At 40.8% G+C, this 19,390-nt stretch overlaps 1 protein-coding gene across 8 annotated transcripts in view; it reads left to right on the forward strand.

Annotated features, from left to right (window-relative positions):
- The first annotated feature begins 951 nt into the window (after positions 1-951).
- ATP6V0A1 (ATPase H+ transporting V0 subunit a1) overlaps positions 952-19,390 on the forward strand; it is a 56,863-nt gene continuing 38,424 nt past the window's right edge. For all 8 annotated transcript variants that reach the window (XM_036837341.1, XM_036837342.1, XM_036837344.1 and 5 more), the window contains exons 1-5: positions 952-1,079; positions 2,975-3,138; positions 15,789-15,867; positions 17,338-17,435; positions 18,392-18,520. In XM_036837341.1, the coding sequence (XP_036693236.1) occupies positions 3,022-3,138; positions 15,789-15,867; positions 17,338-17,435; positions 18,392-18,520 (423 nt within the window). In that variant the 5' untranslated portion in view covers positions 952-1,079; positions 2,975-3,021. The remainder of the gene's footprint in view (positions 1,080-2,974; positions 3,139-15,788; positions 15,868-17,337; positions 17,436-18,391; positions 18,521-19,390) is intronic.

Below are 19,390 nucleotides of genomic sequence, written 5' to 3' on the forward strand. Positions count from 1 at the left end.
CAGAACAGCGGGCCAACTTCCTAATGGCCTGGGAGAGTCAAGCCCGAACATGTGCTATTGATCAGTTTTTATAGCCAGAAAACAAAGGAAATGGTCCAAGGTGAAAATTTCCTTTACTGATTGGTCAAGGCACATATACCTTCCTTCTTAGGGTGGGAGTGGGACAGGTCCTGTTGCCCAGGTGGGCATCGCCCAGGTGGTCTCACACATTTCGTAACCATCGCAACATGGTGGGGAGGGCGATTAGGAGTCCGGTAGGGAGTGTAACGCTGAAACTTTTTCAGGCAGGGTCGTTCTTTGTCTTTGAAGCACCACAGTTTCTCCCACTGTTTACTGGAGAAAAATAGAACCTGGACAGTTGCTGGAAGGACTGAAGCAAATACCTTTTTAAAGAGGGGTTCTCTATTCTTAAATGAATGAGCCCCCTGATCAAGACTCCTCTACAGGATCTAGCACCTTTAGCAAGTCGCTCCCTACTCTAGGGCTCAAATTTTTTCCCCTGCATAATAAGGAAAAAGGATGTGTGTGTGCGTGCGCGCAGAATAGACTGGGGCTGGAAGCCCTTTAAAGCTCCGCTCGAGCTCTCCAGTCATTTCATGATAATCTCTCCTTCATGCTACTTCCCTCGAGGAGGAAGAAGTTGTGAATTAATTCCTTGGGTATGAAAATAAAGAAAGCAGGCAGCCTGGCCTCAAGGATACATATTAGTGAGAAGGGATTCTGAAGGGCTCAAGGACTTAAGGCCTCGAGCACCTGCGCCGCCCGCCCCACACACCCGCCCTCCCGGGGCCGGCAGCGGAGGCTGCGGGAACAAGATGGCGTCAGCACGCAGGGTCTCGCCCACGCCCCCGCGACTCCGCAATGCGGCCTCCGGCCGAGGCCTCACCCCATTGGCCAACGGCAATGAGGTCATCGTGGGGGCGGAGGCCGGCGGCGGCGCGGGGGCGGGGCTTTGCGGACGCACGCACGTCGAGGTGCTGCTGCCGGGAGCTGCGGAGGCTGCGGGTTTGAGCTTCGGAGGCTGCGGGGTTGGTCTGCGGCGGCTGCATTGGCTGCGGCTGGCCCGCCCGCGGCTGGAGGTGAGCTGGGGCTGTAGGTACAGCGCGGCAGGGAGCGGCCTCCGAGGGGCACAGCAAACCCTTCTAACGGCCCCCTCGGTTGTCAAAGGAATTAGCGGGGGCTTCAGGTCTCAGAGGAGATGGGGGTTCACCCCTCTTCGGGCACCCCTCCTCTGGGCAGAGAAACAGGAGGTTCACTCCCTTTTGGAGGCCCCGATCCCTTCCCCCATTTAAGTGGAAGGAGGAGGAACTGAAGGTTATTGGGTAGGCTGAAGAATTGGGGGGCTTCTTAAAGGGGCTCTCCATTTGAGGATTATCCCCTTTTATTCCCCACTCCAGGAGGTAGGTGTGCCTGGGCTCAGAGAATTCCTCCTTCTCACTAGGTAGACAGGAAATGAGGCAGGTGAATTTGAACACCTCGTTAGGAGGCGAGGACTGGATGACAGTCGTGAGGCAGGGCTCGGGAGCACCTTATTTGGACTCCTCTTGCGCAGGATTACTGTTTCTTCATATTTTTTTTGCGACCTCCACGCGCCCGAATTGCTGTGGCCTTTTTAGTATTCTCTTTGGTTCCAGTGGGATAGAGATGTTCTAGGGAGACTTGTAATCATTAAAGAACAGAAACAGGGAGGCAACTCATTGGAGGCTGTCATTATCGGCAGCCTGTGAACTATGCTGATCTGGCATAATTTTATGTGTTTAGAGGTTGTGGAATCTATTCTTGTTGAGGGTAGTGTGGGATCTGATAACAGCTGTTTTGGATGATTCAGCTGTAGGCAGTCTTAAAGTCAAGCTACATGATCTCTTGAGAAATTCTTGCTTATATCTGAATGCGTGGTTTTGCTGCCTTGAACGTCAAATGCACAAAGGTTTTTGTCATTCAGATTTCTCAAAATGTCTCCCAGGCTTCCGGAAGAATAACTCTTCCTTTGATGCCAGTTTCACCTATCATTAGGGATGCCCTCATGATACTAAAAATACCGTACATTTTGTTGAGTTTAGATTCTGTACAGCCTGTGCCTTACAATAGCTGATTGAGAATAAATAATTGCAGTTTCAGGACCACTGATAGCGCCAATTGTCTTTCCTACCCGGTAACGGTAAGACCGACTGAAAAGGAAATCTTTATTGGCTCATTCATGCGAAGCTTTAACAGATGGAAGAATGTAGTTAATCTTGAAGGTGGGGATAAGAAACAGAAAGCTGCGGAGGTCCAAAGCTTATTCTCTGTGACTTAAAATTGCTTTGTCATTACCATGTATTCCTGTCATGCTTGACTTGAAATTGAGCTTAATGTGTAAGCTGTTTCTGTGTTTTTCTGTTTTTGTTTTTTAAGTTAATGCTTATGTGTTTAGATTCTTTTGGGAGAAAATGGTGTTTTCTGAGGAGTTTGGAAAGTTAAACCCTTTAAGGTAGCCGTAACCTTTAGGGCAGTGCTGGCTGTTAGAAATTAGCAGTAGAGGATAGAAAACTAGATGCAACAGAGACATGCTTTATGACAGGGTAACCGAGGTCTCTTCTGTTTGTTTCCTGACACAGGAAAAAAAAAAAATGCCAGCTGCCTCATAATATTGTGTCCAAGGTATTTAAAGAGCTGTTTCGGATTCCCAGTTCCTGTTTTTAATCTGAATACGTTCTTATGTATTGAGATGTCCCAAATTATTGTCATTCAATCCTGACTTCGACTGCAAAGGAAGTGACTGTTCATCAGACAGTCTTTGGGAGAAGATTCCGTAACAGCAGTTGCAATTTCTCCTTTCTGTCTTTCTAAGAAGGATGTCAAAACAGTTGTTAAAGACCTGTCAGCATGGAGTGGAAGAAATGAAATGCAAAACGGAAGAGGCTTCCTGGGGTGTTGTTTGCTCTCAGCCCTCTTGATAATTCCAAGGTCATATAATTTTCTCTTTTTGCCTTAGGTTGGAGAGAAATCCAGGTACTCAGTTGACCGGTCCTTTCTGCTGCCATGGGGGAGCTTTTCCGGAGTGAGGAGATGACACTGGCCCAGCTTTTTCTACAGTCAGAAGCTGCTTATTGTTGTGTCAGTGAGTTAGGAGAACTCGGAAAGGTTCAGTTTCGTGATGTAAGTAGTTATGGGGCTGCTTTTTTGTTTGTTTGTTTTGTTTTTTATTTATTTTTGGCTGTGTTGGGTCTTCGTTTCTGTGCGAGGGCTTTCTCTAGTTTCGGCAAGCGGGGGCCACTCTTCATCACGGTGCGCGGGCCTCTCACTATCGTGGGCTCTCTTGTTGCGGAGGACAGGCTCCAGACGTGCAGGCTCAGTAGTTGTGGCTCACGGGCCCAGTTGCTCCGCGGCATGTGGGATCTTCCCAGACCAGGGCTCGAACCCGTGTCCCCTGCATTAGCAGGCAGATTCTCAACCACTGCGCCACCAGGGAAGCCCTGGGGCTGCTTCTTGATTGCTGCTGAACTCTATTTTTCCTGTCATGGCCAATTTGCCTTAAGACGAACGTTTTGCTTTTTATTTGCAAAAATAACATTATAGCACTGGCTTACTATTGGAAGAGTGTACATTTCAAGTTGTCTTTGTAGAGATGAGAATGTTTTGTGCCAGTCCTTCCATACTTTCACTAGCTACCGCTTTGAGAATAATCTTAAGCATTCTCAAGGTAATTGCTTGGGATGCAGGTGGAGGACATCAAACTAACCTGTTCAAGGCTTGCACTTTGCTTTTGGGCTCCTTAACACCCATAGTACGGTATTAAAAGAAAGTGTCATAGCTCTTTCACACAATAGGACATATTTATTACAAAATCTGAAGCATCCAGTTACAGATACATAGTATATAAGTAAGCATATACTGAATACCCATTGTTCTGAAGCATTATGCTGGGCACTTGGAGGAGACATCAAAAGAAAATGGACAGTCTAAGAATATAAAAAAAGTATGACCTATGGGGCTTGCAATCTGAAGTCACAGTCTACGCTGCTGAAAGGAGGGGGCAGGTAACAATTCCTTGTTATGCAGTCTCAAAGCTCCATGTACCTCTCATTTATAGCATTCATCATAGTCGTGATTTTCCATTCATCAGTGTGACTGGCTGATTAAAGAATCGCTCTTCTACTGTGATCTAAGCACCAGGAAGACAGAGACATTCGTTATTATATCCTTAGTGCCCACATAAAAGATAATCAATATTTGTTGGAATGAATGGATGGATGAAAGAGGAGTGGTCAGAAAGAGGTGGAATTAATCAGTTTTAGCTTCCTGGAATTGGCAAGCTTTCAGGAAGTTCTCAGTCTGAGCCGAAATTGCACAAATATAATCCAGTGATGTGGTCTTATCCCTTATTCTCTTTGAACTCTTTTATATCAACTCTCTTCAAATGTCCTCCTCCTGACTCTGGTTCCTTTTCTTACCTTTCTGAAAACTCATTGTTATCTTCCACCAACCTCTCTCTTATGTTCCTTACTCCTGCCATAGGTGGCAGTGTTCCCGAAACTCTTTTCTTTGCTCTCTCTGGCTAAGCTTCTCCGTACCCACATCTTCCCTATCGCTTTTTTTTTTTTTCTTTTGGTGATCTCATCTGTCCTCAAATCTTCCATCTTTACTCAGTGAGTCCCAAATCTGTGTCTCTGGTCCTGACCTCCGAAACACCATCCCTGAATTAACAACTCTCTAAGATTTCTGTCTAACACTACATTGTAAATTAACTGTACTTCAATTAAAAAAAATAAAATAAAATAGCTCAGAAGGCCTTTGTCCCCCCATCCCACCTCCCCCCGAAAAAGATTTTTGTCATCTCTGCTTCTCAAGCTGGTTATGTCTAAATCCCAGCACCTTGCCTTTTTAACAAACTATTTCTTCATCCTGACTTTCTAAAGATGAGCTAATGCATCAATATTCTTCCAGTTTTCTAGACTTGAAACCTAAATCAAACCGAAGTCATCCTTAATTTGCAATCCTTTATCTGGTACTATGGTGTCTCCCTACCTAACACCCATTGTGTCTATTCAGTGTTCTTAACTTTTACTTATGTTGTATTTCAATCATACAAAACATTATAGGGACTAATACAATGAATATTTATTTTAGTTCCAGACCACTACAGTAAAGTGAGTATCTCAATGAAGCGAGTCACACAAATTTTTTGGTTTCCAGTGCATATAAAAGTTATGTTGGGGACTTCCCTGGTGGTGCACTGGTTGGGAATCCACCTGCCGGTGCAGGGGACACGGGTTCGAGCCCTGGTCCGGGAAGATCCCACATGCTGCGGAACAGCTGGGCCCGTGCGCCACAGCTGCTGAGCCTGTGCTCTAGAGCCTGTGCTCTGCAGCAAGAGAGGCCACCGCAATGAGAAGCCTGCCAAAATAAATAAATAAATAAATAAATAAATAAAAAGTTATGTTGGGAATTCCCTGGTGGTGCAGTGGTTAGGACTCCACGCTTTCACTGCCGAGGGCACAGGTTCAATCCCTAGTCGGGGAACTAAGATTCCCACAAGTTATGTTTATACTGTAGGCTATAGACTATACTATAGTCTATTAAGTGTGCAGTAGCATTATGTCTAAAAAAAAATGTACATATATTAATTAAAAAATAGTTTGTTGCTAAAAAATGCTAACCATCATCTGAGACTTCAGCAAGTCGTAATCTTTTTGCAATAAAAAGATCACTGATCACCGTAACAGATATAATACTGGAAAAGTTTGAAATACTCAGAGAATTACCAAAATGTGACACAGACACGAAGTGAGCAAATGCTGTTGGAATAATGGTGCTGATCAACCCTTCCTCAGTGCAGGGTTGCCACAAACCTTCAATTTGTAAAACAAAGTGATATCTGCAAAGTGCAATAATGTGAAATACAGTAAAACGAGTTATGCCTGTAACTATGTTTCTACTATCTAATTAAGAGAAACATTCCACAAATAATTGAAAGCTCCTGTGTATCCTTCTTCCCTGCCATTCATTTCTCTCTCCTCCCCCACAAAGGTAATCTCTACAATGATCTTTGCTTTTATCATTCCCTTAGTTTTTTTTTTCCACTTTTGCTGTGTATGTATGTATGTATCACTAAATAATATATAGTATAATTTTATATGTTTTAAAACTATGTATATGGTTTCATGTTGTGTGTATCCTTCAGCAAGTACTTTTTAAATTTAATGTTTGTAAGATTTAACCATGTTGATACAGATAGTGCTAGTTCATTCCTTTAAATTGCTATATAGTTATTGTAAGAATATACAGTTTATCATTTTTTCCTTTTGATGAACATTTTGGTTGATTGCAATTCTTTGCTCTACAGTGGTGCAAGGAAGATTCATATATATGTCTTGTGGTATACATGTGTGATAGTTTCTCCAGGGCAGTGGTTCTCAAACTTTTTGGTCTAAGGACCTCTTTAGACTCTTAAAAAATTGAGGACCCCAGAGGGCTTTTTTTTTTTTTTTTTTTTTATAGCTACTTTATTTATTTATTTTTGGCTGTGTTGGGTCTTCGGTTCGTGCGAGGGCTTTCTCTAGTTGTGGCAAGCGGGGGCCACTCTTCATCGCGGTGCAGGGACCGCTCTTCATCGCGGTGTGCGGGCCTTTCACTATCGCAGCCCCTCCCGTTGCGGGGCACAGGCTCCAGACGCGCAGGCTCAGTAGTTGTGGCTCACGGGCCCAGCTGCTCCGTGGCATGTGGGATCTTCCCAGACCAGGGCTCGAACCCGTGTCCCCTGCATTAGCAGGCAGATTCTCAACCACTGCACCACCAGGGAAGCCCCCCCAGAGGGCTTTTATAAGAGTTACAGTTAGTGATATTATTGTACTGGAAATTAAAACTGAGAAATGTTTGAAGTATTTACTTATTAAATCATTTAAAAATTATAATAATAAACCCACTACGTGTTATCATAACATTTTTATGAAAAATAGCTATGTTTTCCAAAACAAAAAAATAGTTTCGAGAAGAGGGATATTGCTTTTACCCTTTTGAAAATCTTTTAGTGTCTGAATTAGCAGAAAGCTGGATTCTCAGTTGCTTCTGCAGTCAGTCTGCTGTGATGTATCTCATGAGCCTCTGGAAAGCTTCACTGAACACTCATGAGAGAATGAGAATGAAAAAGGCAAATGATGTCCTAGTGTTACAAGAAAATGGTGTTGATCTCATGGACCTGCTGCTGCTCCAGGGATTATAACCAGGAGGCGCGTTGCTGAGCATCGTGTGCATCCCTAACTGTTAGATGTTATCCGAGTGAACTTCAGGGTGAACGCACCTGTTCGTGCTCCCATCGCTGGTTGAGAGTACCTGTCGTTCCACAATTGTGTCAACGCCTCTGTGCTCAGACAGAAAGAAATTGGCCAGTCTGATGGTTGCCAAGTGGTATCTTGTTGTTTTAATTTGCATTTTCTACATTAGTACATTTAGTATCTTCTTATTTGTTTATCGGACATAATGGGTTTCATTTTCCATGAATGTCTGTCCATATCATCTGCCTGTTTTTCTATTGGGTTTGCATGTCTTCTGTATTGACTTGTAGGATTTTTTTTTCAAGTTCTTCATGTACTCTGGAAGCTAATCTTTTTTCTAATCCTCTACTGATAACTTCTTCCAGGCTGTGGCTTGTCTTTTCCCTCTGTTTTTGGTATATTTTGTCATATATATAAAGTTTATTTTTCTTTTTTTGTTATCAGTATTTTCTGTTTTCCTAAATTTTTTTTTTAATTTATTTTTGGCTGTGTTGGGTCTTTGTTGCTGTGCACAGGCTTTCTCTAGTTGCGGCGAGCAGGGGCTACTCTGTTGCAGTACGCAGGCTTCTCATTGTGGTGGCTTCTCTTGGTGCAGAGCACAGGCTCTAGATGCACGGGCTTCAGTAGTTGTGGCATGTGGGCTCAGTAGTTGTGGCTCGTGGGCTCTAGAGTGCAGGCTCAGTAGTTGGGGCTCATGGGCTTAGTTGCTCTGCGGCATGTGGGATCTTCCTGGACGAGGGATCGAACCCACGTCCCCTGCATTGGCAGGTGGATTCTTAACCACTGTGCCACCAGGGAAGTCCCTCCTAAATTTTTATCTTGAAAAATTTCAAGCCTGAATACTCTAATGTAGATTCACCAGTTGTTAACATTTTGCTACATTTGATATAATCTTTTTTACTGCACTGTCAGAGAGTGAACTGTTTCTTTCAAATCCTTTTCCTTTTCTTTCTCTTATTTTACTGTATCCATTGGGACCTTTAATAACATAACTTTTTTTAAATTTATTTTTTAATATTTATTTATTTGTTTATTTTGTCTGCGCCAGGTCTCAGTTGTGGCATGCAGCGGGATCTTCCTTGTGGCATGCGGGATTTTTAGTTGTGACATGTAGGCTCAGAGTTGCAGCATGCAGCCTTCTTAGTTGCGGCATGCAGACTCTTAGTTGTGGCACGCATGTGGGATCCAGTTCCCCGACCAGGGATTGAACCTGGGCCCCCTGCATTGGGAGCTCGGAGTCCTACCCACTAGACCACCAGAGAAGTCCCAGTAACATAACGTGTTGATGAAGAGTAAGAGCAAGCTAATACTGGTTAGGATTGTGTTTAGCTGTATGTAACTGAAAACCCAAATGTTAGGGGTGTACTTTGCTCATGTAACATGAAGCCCAGCTTCACACTGTCATCAGTGTCCTAAGATCATTCTGTGTTTCTTTTTGGCCATCCTTGACCATTTGGCTTTTGTCCTTATAGACGACCACCACAGCTCCCAGCATTTCTTCCATATTCTAGGCAGGAAGAAAGAAGTGCAAGGAGGAGGGGGAAGTACTTACATATGGAGGAAAACAACTTTCCCAGAAACCCTCAGCAGACTTTGCTAATTTATCATTGGCCAAAATTATGGCATACTCTAGCTGCAAGGGAGTCTGGGAAATGTGGTGGTTTTCTTTTTTTTTCAGCTGAGCAGTTGCTGCCCTAAACAAAATTGGGATTATTGTTAATAACGAAATAGGGCAAAATGCTTTGTATCTATCATGTAGTATGCCTGTCTTGTTTCTAACTTTTTTTTTTTTTTTTTTTTTTAATAAATTTATTTATTTTTTATTTATTTATTTTTGGCTGCGTTGGGTCTTCGTTTCTGTGAGAGGGCTTTCACCAGTTGCGGCAAGTGGGGGCCACTCTTCATCGCGGTGCGCCGGCCTCTCACTGTCTCGGCCTCTCTTGTTGCGGAGCACAGGCTCCAGACGCGCAGGCTCAGTAGTTGTGGCTCACGGGCCCAGTTGCCCCGCGGCATGTGGGATCTTCCCAGACCAGGGCTCGAACCCGTGTCCCCTGCATTGGCAGGCGGATTCTTAACCACTGCGCCACCAGGGAAGCCCTTGCTTCTAACTTTAAGGGGAATCTTTTAAATTTTTTATAATTTAAATAAGATGTTTATTCTTAATTTTTTGGAAAATTCTATTAGATTATGCAGATTCCTTTCAATTTCTGATTTTCTGATGTTACTGTCACAAATGGTTGTGGAATTCTATTGAATGTCTTTCCTTATTGAGGTTGCCATGTTTTTTTCTCCTTTAATCCGTTAATTTGGTGAATTACATAGTCATTTTTTCCTACTAATTTTTTTAACAGCTTTACTGAGATATAATTCACATACCGTACAATTTATCCATTTAAAGTGTACAATTTAATGACTTATAGTATATTCACAGAATTGTACAACCATCACCACAGTCAATTTTAGAACATTTTCATCACCCCAGTAAGAAATCCTGTAGCCATTAACAGTCACTCCCCATTCCCTCCCAACCCCACTCCCCACCCCCAGCCCCTGGTAACCACTAATCTTCATTGTTGTTTCTGTGAATTTGCCTATTCTTGGACATTTCATGTGAGTGGAGTCATACAATATGTAGTCTTTTGTGTCTGGCTTCTTTCATTTAACATAATGTTTTCAAGGTTCATCTATATTGTAGCATGTATCTGTACTTTGCTTTCTATCTTTTTTTAAGTACGAAAATATGCAGAATATTAAAATGAGTGGTTTCTGTATAAGAAGTGGTTTCAGTATAGAGCTAGTTGTTACTTATCTTCTATACAAAAGATATTGCCCTGGGTTTTAGAGAGACAAGACATGTTTCGTTGCTCGACTTGTTCAAAATCTTCTGTGGCTTATCTGTCCCTTCATTCATTCTTCTCTTTGACATACTTCTTGTCTATTCTTCAGTCCCTTACTGTCTAACACGTAGGATCATAAGGACAATTTACATTTTTTGAATAGATGTCATGTTGAACATTTTACATTATTACTGCAGGCATTCCTACAGCAACCTGAGAAGTAGAACCTCCTTTTGAATAGTGGAACCTACCACTGTCATTTTACAGTTTAGGAACCTGCAGCACAGATGAAAATACCCCAGGGACACACAAATTTGTATCCAGGATTGTCTGATTCCACTGCCTATGTTTTTTTCAATTGAGATATACCAAAAAAGTCACCCTTTTACAGTGTACAGTTCAGTGGTATTTAGTGCATTCACATGGTTGTGTAACCATCACCACCATCTAATTCCGGAACATTTAATCGCCCCTGCAAAGAAACCCTGTACCCATAGCAGTCACTCCCCATCTCTCCCTCGCCCCAGCCCTTGACAATCACTTAATCTACCGCTGTCTTTCTGGATTTCCCTATTCTGGATGGACATTTTATATGAATGGAATCATATGATACATTGCCTTTTGTATCTTGCTTCTTTTGCTTAGCATGTTGTTTTCAGGATTCATCCTGTTGTAGCATGTATCAGTACTCACTCCATTTTATGGCTGAATATTTTCCATTGTATGTATATACCAACTTTTGTTTATTCATTCATTAGTTGCTGAACGTATTTGAGTTGTTTTCACATTTTCGCTATTGTGAATAATGTTGCTATATAAACATTCATGTGCAAGTATTTGTTTGAGTGCCTATTTTCACTTCTTTTTGGTATATACCCAAAGAAGTATATACCGGAGTATACCGGAGTATATATACTCCGGTACCCAGGAGTATGTACCCGGATTTGCTGGGTCATCTGGTAATCCTAACACTTTGAAAAACCTCCACACTGCTTTCCACAGCAGCCACACCACTTTACATTCCTACCAGCAATGTATGAGGGTTCCAGTTCCTTCACATCCTCACCAACACTTGTTATTTTCCTTTTTTTTTTTTTTTTATTACAGCCATCCTAATGGGTGTGAAGTGGTATCTCACAGTGGTTTTGATTTGCATTTCCCTCATGGCTAATGATGTGGAGTCTTTTTCATATCCTTACAGACCATTTGTATAGATTTTTTTAAACGTAAAATCATCCTTGTAAGCCTGGGAAACTCGGTCATGAGGTGTATTCAAAAGAATTTTAGGGTTCAATTTCCTAATAATTTTATTAGGATTTTTTCATTTATATTTATAAATGATATTGGTCTGTAATTGTCCTTTCTCAAACTATTCCTATCTTATTTTGCTATAAAGATTATACTGGCCAATCTCACTTATTGGTTGAGGAATGTTCCTTTCATTTGTCTCCTCATTGGAATAGTTTTTCTAAGCTTTGGGCTTATCTAGTCTTTGAAAGAACCTATCTTTAAACCTTCTAGGCCTGGTGTTTCTAGATGGGTATATTTTAACTGTTGAAATTTCTATCTGTAGTGAACTTTTTTTATTCTTATGTTTATTTATGCCTTCTCTCAGTCTTATAAAAATTTGGTCCATTTTGTCTTTTCAAATAACCAGCTTTTAAGAAAAAATGATAACAAATAAAATGATAAAGAAGAATAAAAGAAAAAAATCAGCTTTTGACTTTGTTTTATTCAGGAACTTTTATTCATTTCTGCTCTTTGTTTTTTTGTTTTTTTTTTAAGTCTTTCTATTGAATTTGTTACAATATTGCTTCTGTTTTATGTTTTTTGGTTTTTTGGCCCAAGGCATGTGGGATCTTAGCTCCCTAACCAGGGATCAAATCTGCACCCCCTGCATTGGAAGGTGGAGTCTTAACCACTGGACCACCAGGGAAGTCCCAATTTCTGCTCTTTGTTGTTTTCTACTTCCTGTTATCTTTTTTTTAACTTCTTGAACACTTGACACATTAATTTTTTAGTCTTTTCTATTTGCATTTAAGTCTATAAAGTTCCCTTTAAATACCACGTTAACAGCATCCTACAAAGTTTGATCTTTAGCATTTTCATTATCATTCCATTCTAAATATTTTAAGATATTTCCGGGAATTCTCTGGCAGTCCAGTGATTAGGACTGTGTGCTCTCACTGCCGAGGGCCTGGGTTTGATCCCTGGCTGGGGAACTGAGATCCTGCAAGCCATGTGGCTTGGCCACAGGAAAAAAAAAAAGAGAGAGAGAGATTTTCATTATGACTTTTTCTTTGTGCTGTGAATTACTTAGGGCTATTTTAGAATTTCCAAATATGTTAAGTTGTATTTTTGATATGGATTTCTAACTTAATTGCATGATAGAGAACATTTTATGGTACCAATTCTGTACTGAGACTTGCTGTGTGACCTATTTTGTGGTCAGTTTTTATAAATGAACTCTTGAAGAGAGAATTATTGGATGCAGTGTTAGAAAATGTGTGTGAGTGTTAGATTAAGCTGATTATGTTGTTCAAATGTTCTCTGTCCTTTATAATATTTGGTGGACTTGATGTATCAATAGTTTTAAAATTATATTAAAATTTCCCACTATGTAGACAGATTTGTCAGTTTTTTCTTGTAGTTCTGTTAATGTTTGTTTGAAATATTTTGAGAATGCCTTGCCCACATATTTCAGGACTCCTTACCCAAAGCAGGCCATGGTGTGGCTGCAGTTGAATCTTGACTCCTGATTATGAAACCAGTAAAGTTACCATGAGTCTTGTGGCTACTTTCACTTCAGAATGTCTTGTTTATTGAAGTGGAAATTTCTGAATGAGAGGCTGAGTACTGCCTGCTAGGTGAAAAAAAACAAAACAAAAGAAAAACAAATAAGCATTTTATTAGGGACACACAAGTTTGGAATTGTTTCATTTTCCTGGGAATTGTTCTTATTATCATTATGTAGTGATTCTCTTAATCTCTAATAATGGTTTTTTACTATAGATTCCATCTGTCTAATATTAATGTAATACATAATGCCAATAATTTCCTTACTAGGTTCTCTGTTACCAGTCTCTCTCTCTCTCTTACAGTTCATTCTTTTTTAAAAAATTTATTTATTTATTTATTTATTTATGGCTGCATTGTGTTTTTTTTTAATTTTAAAATTTTATTTTATTTATTTTTTTATAAATTTATTTATTTTATTTATTTATTTTTGGCTGTGTTGGGTCCTCGTTGCTGCTCATGGGTTCTCCCCAGCTGCAGCGAGTGGGGGCCACTCCTCACCGCGGTGCGCGGGCCTCCCACTGCAGTGGCCTCTCCCGTTGCAGAGCACAGGCTCTAGGCGTGTGTGCTCAGTAGTTGTGGCACATGGGCTCAGCAGTTGTGGCTCACGGGCTCTAGAGCGCAGGCTCAGTAGTTGTGGCGCACGGGCTCAGCTGCTCTGCGGCATGTGGGATCCTCCTGGACCAGGGCTTGAACCCGTGTCCCCTGCATTGGCAGGTGGACTCTCCACCACTGCGCCACCGGGGAAGCCCTATTTATTTTTTTATACAGCAGGTTCTTATTAGTCATCCATTTTATACACATCAGTGTATACATGTCAATCCCAATCTCCCAATTCATCCCACCACCACCACCATCACCCACTGCTGCTTTTCCCCCTTGGTGTCCATATGTTTGTTCTCTACTTCTGTGTCTCAATTTCTGCACTGCAAACCAGTTCATCTGTACCATTTTTTTAGGTTCCACATATATGCATTAATATGCGATATTTGTTTTTCTCTTTCTGACTTACTTCATTCTGTATGACAGTCTCTAGACTCATCCACGTCTCTACAAATGACCCAATTTCGTTCCTTTTTATGGCTGGGTAATATTCCATTGTATATATATACCACATCTTCTTTATCCATTTGTGTGTCGATGGGCATTTAGGTTGCTCCATGACCTGGCTATTGTAAATAGTGCTGCAATGAACATTGGGGTGCATGTGTGTTTTTGAATTATGGTTTTCTCTGGGTATATGCCCAGTAGTGGGATTGCTGGATCATATGGTAATTCTAATTCTAATTCTAATTCTTCATTGCTGCGCTCAGCTTTCTCTAGTTGCAGTGAGCGGGGGCTACTCTTTGTTGCTGTGCGTGGGCTTCTCATTGTGGTGGCTTCTCTTGCTGCAGAGCACAGGCTCAATAGTTGTGGCTCATAGGCTTAGTTGCTCCGCAGCATGTGGGATCTTCCCGGAGCAGGGCTTGAACCCATGTCTCCTGCATTGGCAGGCAGGTTCTTAACCACTGCGCCACCAGGGAAGCCCCCCTCTTCTTTTTTATGGAGGTAAACTTTATATTCAGTGAAATACATAGATCTTAGGAGTACAGGTTGATGATTTTGGTAAATTTATATACCCTTACAACCACCACCCCAGTCAAGATATAGAATATTTCCAGCAGCCCAGAAAGTTATCTCGAGCACACTTCTGGTCAGTCCCTACCCATCATAGGTAACCACTGTTTTGATTTCTACCATCATAGATTAGTTTTGCCTGTTTTTGAACTTTATGTAAATGAATGATACATTACAGACTCTTATGTCTGACTTCTTTCACTCAACCTTGTATTTTTGAGATTTAATCTCATTTTGTGCATATCTGTAGTTGATTCTTTTTTATTAGTGAATAGCATTCTATGGTACGAACATATCACAGTGTCTTTATCCAGTCTCCTGTTGATGGCATTTGGATCATTGCCAGTTGGGGTCGATTATGAATAAAGCTGCTGTAAACATTCTTTTACAAATTTCTGTGGACATGTTTTCATTCCTCTTAAGCAGGTGCCTAGCAGTAGAATGCTCAGTCATGAGGTAGGTAGATATATGTTTAACTGTATAGGAAACTGCCAACAATATTTTGCTTACTCTTTAATAACGTTTATCACAAAAGTTGTATTGATTGGTTTGTGTCTCTCTTCTGTGGGGCTGATAGCTCTTCAAAGCTAGGATATCTCGTATTCTTTATATTTATGCCAGTGCCTAATACAGTGTCTGGGACATATTTGGTGCTCCACAAATGTTGAGTAACTATAATTCTTTCTTTGTATTGCTTTTATGGAATTTATCACATGCTCTCTTATTGGTTGTATTCATCTTTCTTCTCTATTAGTTTGCAGGCGTCTTAATGAGTAGGAACTTGTTTTATTCTTATTTGCATTTCCCAGAATATCTGTCACATTGCTTTGAAAATTACTTGTGATGTATGATTGAATAAACCAGCCTATCACCTAGAAGGTGAAGACCCTGGGGCAAAAGAACAAGAGAAGTTTGCCTTCTGTCTCTTCTGATTGGAAAGAAGGAGAGAAGGAAAACCAGGCAGAGCTTCTATTATATCCATTGCCCAAATGTGGGAGGTGGTTGTGCTCACTGAGACTTTTGACCCGGGAAGAACATTTTGTGCCACTGTGCTTTGTCTAATTTGCCTCCATTCCAGGAATATGTTGCAGCAGTGAGGGAGGGGATTTTACTTTTCGTTGGTGTGACTGGTCCCAAAGCAGGTTGTGTGGATCAGTAGAAAGTTTTTAGTAGTGTCGCATCATACATTGACAGTAAATTAGGTTTTCACTTTGCAGGATGTGTTGCTTATGAAAGAGGGGAAATGTAGTATTTGAATATTTGGTATTCTGTTCTTATTTTGCAGTTAAATCCAGATGTGAACGTTTTCCAGCGGAAATTTGTGAATGAAGTTAGAAGATGTGAAGAAATGGATCGAAAGCTTCGTATGTGCATTTTGGCCTTGTCTGATGTTCCTCTAGTGAGCCATTTGTCTTAAATTAGAGTCCTCTTAATAAAGGAAGAAAATACTACAGGAGGAAAAGAAGAGAGGAAAAATCTTGCAGTCTGATGTAAAGATGAATTTCTTGTGCATGAGTAGACGTGTGGTGTTTGGGCTAGGTGGTGCTTAATAGAAACTTTGTTTGAGATGACAAGGCTGCAAGCTGAAAAATACTGGTTGTTTTTTTATGGGAAGGGTTTTATGGCAGTACTACACTGTAGAATTCTGAGAGGTAGGACCCAGAGCACCATCAATTTTAGATCTCAGCATAGCCACATTTTAATTTGAGCTATTTATGAGGGAAGAATCTAACATTTATTAAGGTCCTGTTGAGCGTTAGGGTGTTCATATACTTTATTTTGTTCATTCCCCACAACATTCCTTCAAGATGGGTGATTAAGTACCCATATTTAGTAAACAAAGAAACCAAAGATCAGAGAGGTTAAGTGACTTGCCCAAGAACGTAAGCTGTCATGATGGGATCAGTGTTTGAATCCAGGTTGTCTGTCTTCAAAATCCAAGATCTTGCTACTATACTATGCCAGCTTTCAGTTAGCTGTTAGGTGAATTTAGTCCCCGTGCTAAAAACTAAGTCAGTAGTTATCACCTGAAACACTTTTCTCTTCTGGTGTTTTGGGGCCTTATTCTGTGCGTTGTTTTCTGTATTTTTTAAGTCAAAACTGACCTGTTTTCACATTTAATGAAACCCATGTAGGCTGGAGTTGTCTCACTAGTGTGCTAAGTTTCAAATATTCTACTGAATCGCACTCTTCTGTGGCTCTTCTCTGCCAACAGTATCTGTGACCAGAACCGTCATACAGTAGAAGTCACAAAGGGTAGAGAGCTGACACAGATGAGGACCAGTTTTAATATCAGAAGAGGGAAAGAAGACAGTAGTGGGATGATAAGCCAGTTTGGGGTAGCTATGCTTTAGAGACCTAGGGTAGGAGGAAGAGGAATGTGGAGAAAAAAGGATTTACACGATCTGCCTTTTTTATGTAAAAGTGGCTTTCTTAGAACGAAGCTCTTTTTAGCCAGGTTTGGGGTCTTATTATTTTTTTCCTCAAGTATTTTTTTTTTTTTTGGCTGTGTTGGGTCTTCGTTTCTGTGCGAGGGCTTCCTCTAGTTGCGGCAAGCGGGGGCCACTCTTCATCACGGTGCGCGGGCCTCTCACTATCGCGGCCTCTCTTGTTGCCGAGCACAGGCTCCAGACGCGCAGGCTCAGTAGTTGTGGCTCACGGGCCTAGTTGCTCCGCGGCATGTGGGATCCTCCCAGACCAGGGCTCAAACCCGTGTCCCCTGCATTAGCAGGCAGATTCTCAACCACTGCGCCACCAGGGAAGCCCTTTCCTCAAGTATTGGCAATTCCAGACATGTGCAGCTAGACATGAATGTTTTGATTCTGTCGTTCTAGGATTTGTTGAGAAAGAGATAAGGAAAGCCAATATCCCAATTATGGACACTGGCGAAAACCCAGAGGTGCCCTTCCCCCGGGACATGATTGACTTAGAGGTAAACAATTCTTCTGAGGAAGCCAGATAAGTTTCTTTCTATTTAAATGCATAAAGTAATTTCCTGAGTAGTTGGAGAGTAGAATAATTCTTGCTGTCCTTGTCTGTTGATTGCAACAGCATTGTCTATTGATTGCAAGTTTCTTGTGGATGGGATTAAAATGAATTTGCTTTTTTATGGTATAAAAAACACTGTGGTATCTCAAATACTATCGCATGTGACTAAATAAATGTTTATTGGCTTATTGAAACTTTATTGGATCAATGTTAATTTATCCAGTAATTTATTAACCTCATAGACTAAATGAATAGCCTTTCATTAACTTTTCAATAATTATTTTATCTATCCGAAGTCCCCTGAGGAATTTAACCAAGTGTACAACAGAATCTATAGACAAAGACGGTTTTAAGCAAAAAAGTTTTCATAAAGAAAATTGCCCTGGTAAAAACACAATACAGTTGTCCCTCAGTATCTGAGGGGGATTGGTTCCAGGCCTTCCCTCGGATACCAAAATCTGCCGATGCTCAAGTCCCTTATATAAAATAGCTGTAGTATTTGCATATAACCTATGCACATCCTCTCGTATACTTTAAATCATCTCTGGATTACTTATAATACCTAATACAATGTAAATGCTATGTAAGTAGTTGTAAATACAATGTAGATGCTGGGTAAATAGTTGCTGGTGGGCAGCAGATTCAAGTTTTGCTCTTTGGAACCTTCTGGAAAATTTTTTTCCCCAAATATTTTCGAACCATGGTTAGTTGAATCCGCAGGTATGGAACCCAAGGATACGGAGGGCTGACCGGTACTTGCTGTGTTGTTCAAAGATACCTTTGAACCGTGTGGGTGGCGAGCGTTCCCTGGGATGGATGAATTCATCTGTCTTTCAGAGCAAGCATTTTGAGCTTCCTTTGAGTAAATTGGTTTTTTTGTTGTTGTTGTTGTTTCTGTAGGCCAATTTTGAGAAGATTGAAAATGAACTGAAGGAAATCAACACAAACCAGGAAGCTCTGAAGAGAAATTTCCTGGAACTGACTGAATTAAAATTTATACTTCGCAAAACTCAGCAGTTTTTCGATGAGGTCAGACTATTGTTTCTTTTAATATTTGAGCAGCTGATATTACACCAGCACAAGTGGGCCATATTTTTATTCCAATAATTATTTTAATTTGCTAGTTTGAAAGCAATACCATTTCTACACCCTGTTTTAGTTGAAGAAATGTCAGATTATGTTCCATTTTTCATGCAGTACACAGCCAGCCATGGTTTTGTATATTTTTGCATTTTCAGCAATTTTTCATCTCAAGATGGGGAAAGGAACCCTAAAGTAGTTGTGTAAACATAGTTAGATGAAATTTTTACATTTTAAGGTAAGTATATGCTTAAAGTTGAAGCAACAGGAAACAGTTAAACATGAAATTATAACAAAGGTTTAATCTCCAAACCTTTTATCGTTAAATTTTAATTTTTATCCTCTATGTTTGCTTGTCAACCTTTGAGCACATTTTTAAGTACTCCAGATTGCACATCACACTTAATTATTCAAGAGCTTTTCTTTATGTTGTTTGGAAAATTGGTAGGATGCCTGTTTGAAATTCCTGGATTTTCATATAAACTCAACTTTATTACCTTGTAGGGAAAAAATGTTAATAAGTTCCTGGATTAAAAATGTAGGTGACTAAGTTGCCAGGTGACAGCTTGCTGAGGTGATCCCATGGAAAGGATTGGAATAAGGCTTTCAGAAGGCTTCCTTCTCCTAATTAAACCTGGGGAGGAGTCTTAGCTTTCAGCCTGGACATGCTTTTTCTGATGGCCTAAAATAAGGGTAACTCTCTTTTCAGTAGGCGTCTTTGCCACCAGATTAACAACATCAGACATTTCAGAGATTGTCGCAGTCACTCTTCAGTGTACCTTCCCCTAAGTTCTTTATTTCCTTTGCTCAACAACAACA

The sequence above is a fragment of the Balaenoptera musculus genome, chromosome 20, assembly GCF_009873245.2.
Source record: "Balaenoptera musculus isolate JJ_BM4_2016_0621 chromosome 20, mBalMus1.pri.v3, whole genome shotgun sequence".
NCBI classification, from domain to species: Eukaryota; Metazoa; Chordata; class Mammalia; order Artiodactyla; family Balaenopteridae; genus Balaenoptera; species Balaenoptera musculus.